The 1942-nt window shown below is 60.0% G+C and overlaps 1 protein-coding gene across 1 annotated transcript in view; it reads right to left on the minus strand.

Annotated features, from left to right (window-relative positions):
- The window catches only part of LOC104160222 (protein AF-17-like), a gene marked incomplete at its 5' end in the record, with an annotated part of 4910 nt that extends 3231 nt beyond the window's left edge, over nt 1–1679 (minus strand). Inside the window, 5 exons of the mRNA XM_009698303.1 lie at nt 1–157; nt 577–665; nt 866–1054; nt 1337–1479; nt 1533–1679. The exon at nt 1–157 is cut by the window's left edge and continues 217 nt beyond it. Coding sequence (XP_009696605.1) covers nt 1–157; nt 577–665; nt 866–1054; nt 1337–1479; nt 1533–1679 — 725 coding nt within the window. The remainder of the gene's footprint in view (nt 158–576; nt 666–865; nt 1055–1336; nt 1480–1532) is intronic.
- Nucleotides 1680–1942: the final 263 nt, after the last annotated feature.

The raw sequence follows: 1942 nt of genomic DNA on the forward strand, positions 1-1942 counted from the left end.
CCAGCCCGCTGCCTGCCACCCTGGCCAGGCCATTCACCTGCTGCACCCCGGGCAGGGGTAGCGAGGCAGGACTCTGCTGCAGCATGGGCAGGGGCGGAGGAGTGCTGTGGAAGGACAGGGAAGAGCTGCTCCTGCTGGGGCAACCTGAATGAGGGTCCTGGGGGAGAAACGGACATAAGAGCATCGGACTGGGGCAGCTTGTGAAAGGTCAGCTCAGCTCCAAGGGTGCTTTGGGCAGGAGCTGGAGGTGGGAAGGGAAGGCTGTGAGTGCAAGTGCAGGTGTATGCTCAGAGGGGTCCCAGAACTCAGACATGCTTTGCTGGATCTCTAGAAGTGCGGCCAGAATAACCCAGAAGCACTCTAAATTCACGTTCCCAGTCTCAGCTACTCTACTCAGACCCTCAGCACTCAAGACGAACTGAAGAACGGGCACTCCAGAGAAAGAAACCTGATTTCTGGGCCTGGACTACAAGGCTTTATGAGCTGGCTATCAAGTCAGACTACTGGGACTGCACTGCTCTGTTCCCTCCCCAAGTCGCTTCCCCAGCTGGCTGGCAGATGCGGTGGCCAGTGTACCTCAGAGGAAGTGGAGAGCGAGTTCTCGATCCCAAAGCTGTTCTTGCATGGGGGGCTCTTGCTGATGCTCCCGGAATCGTTGTTGCAGACTGTACGGGGGAAAGAAGTGAGGATGCAGAGTCAGGGGTGGAGCCTGGTGTTGCCACAGCAATAGCAAGGGACAGTGCATACTGCCAGTGGCTACAGAGAGATAAATGGGTCAGACCCTCCCCACTGTGACCCCCTCCTGCCCACCCCAGGGTACCGCTATGGAAGGGCACAGGGTGATGCATCCCACCAGTCCCCTCACCGTTGGGAGGCAGGATGTACTGGGCCTGGCTGCCTGGGCCGTTGCTGCTGGTCACCACGGGGAAAGGGACAGAGAGCTGGACGTTGAGGAGCTGCAAACGCTCCTTCTTGGCCGTCAGCGTCATGATCTGCTCCTGGAGACGCTGGTTCTCCTTCTGCAGTGAGTGCAGGGCTTTGAGCATTTCTACAACTGCAGGGAATGGAAGGGGGGAAGGGGGACAGGGTCAGGGGAGAGAATGGGGGACGGAGGAAAGAGGAGAAGGGGATCCACAGGAGGTACCACAATTAGACCACACTGGGGGCGGAGACTGGCCCCAGATCACAGTCCCACTGCCAGCTACTCCCCCACGGCACAGACTAGTGCTTTGTCCCCCACCCGGCTCCTTTGCCTGTGGGCAAAATCCCAGCTGGCTCCCACACAAGCATGCACAAGGACCTCTCCTCCCCACAGCCCATGCCCTGAGTGACTCACTGTTTATGCCGGCTTCCCCATTGCCCTGCTTCTCCAGGAGCTGCTCGATGTTGGGGGTAGCCTGGGGAACATTCTCCAGCTGCCCACTGCTGCTACAGGACACTGTCTGGTCGAAGAGGGTCGGCAGGCTGCTGATGGGGGACCTGGGGAAGGGTCGGGGAGATGTCAGAGATGCTTCCCTAGTCTGCAGAGTGACTCACTGTTTATGCCGGCTTCCCCATTGCCCTGCTTCTCCAGGAGCTGCTCGATGTTGGGGGTAGCCTGGGGAACATTCTCCAGCTGCCCACTGCTGCTACAGGACACTGTCTGGTCGAAGAGGGTCGGCAGGCTGCTGATGGGGGACCTGGGGAAGGGTCGGGGAGATGTCAGAGATGCTTCCCTAGTCTGCACCTGCACTCCTCTGCTCCCTTCTCCCCACATCTCCTCTGCCTCACGCTGGGAGCGGCTGCATCCCTCCCAGCCTCAGTCTCCTCTGCTCCACTTCAGGAGAGCCCTCCGTTCCCGTTAGCCCCGGCTCACATTGGAAAAGCAAACCTGCCTCCTCCCCTCCCTTCCCATCCCACCCCATCCCCCTCCCAGCCCCAAGGAGGAGGGAAGGAGCTGCCT

The sequence above is a fragment of the Cariama cristata genome, unplaced genomic scaffold (assembly GCF_000690535.1).
Source record: "Cariama cristata isolate BGI_N322 unplaced genomic scaffold, ASM69053v1 scaffold22994, whole genome shotgun sequence".
In the NCBI taxonomy this organism is placed as follows: domain Eukaryota; kingdom Metazoa; phylum Chordata; class Aves; order Cariamiformes; family Cariamidae; genus Cariama; species Cariama cristata.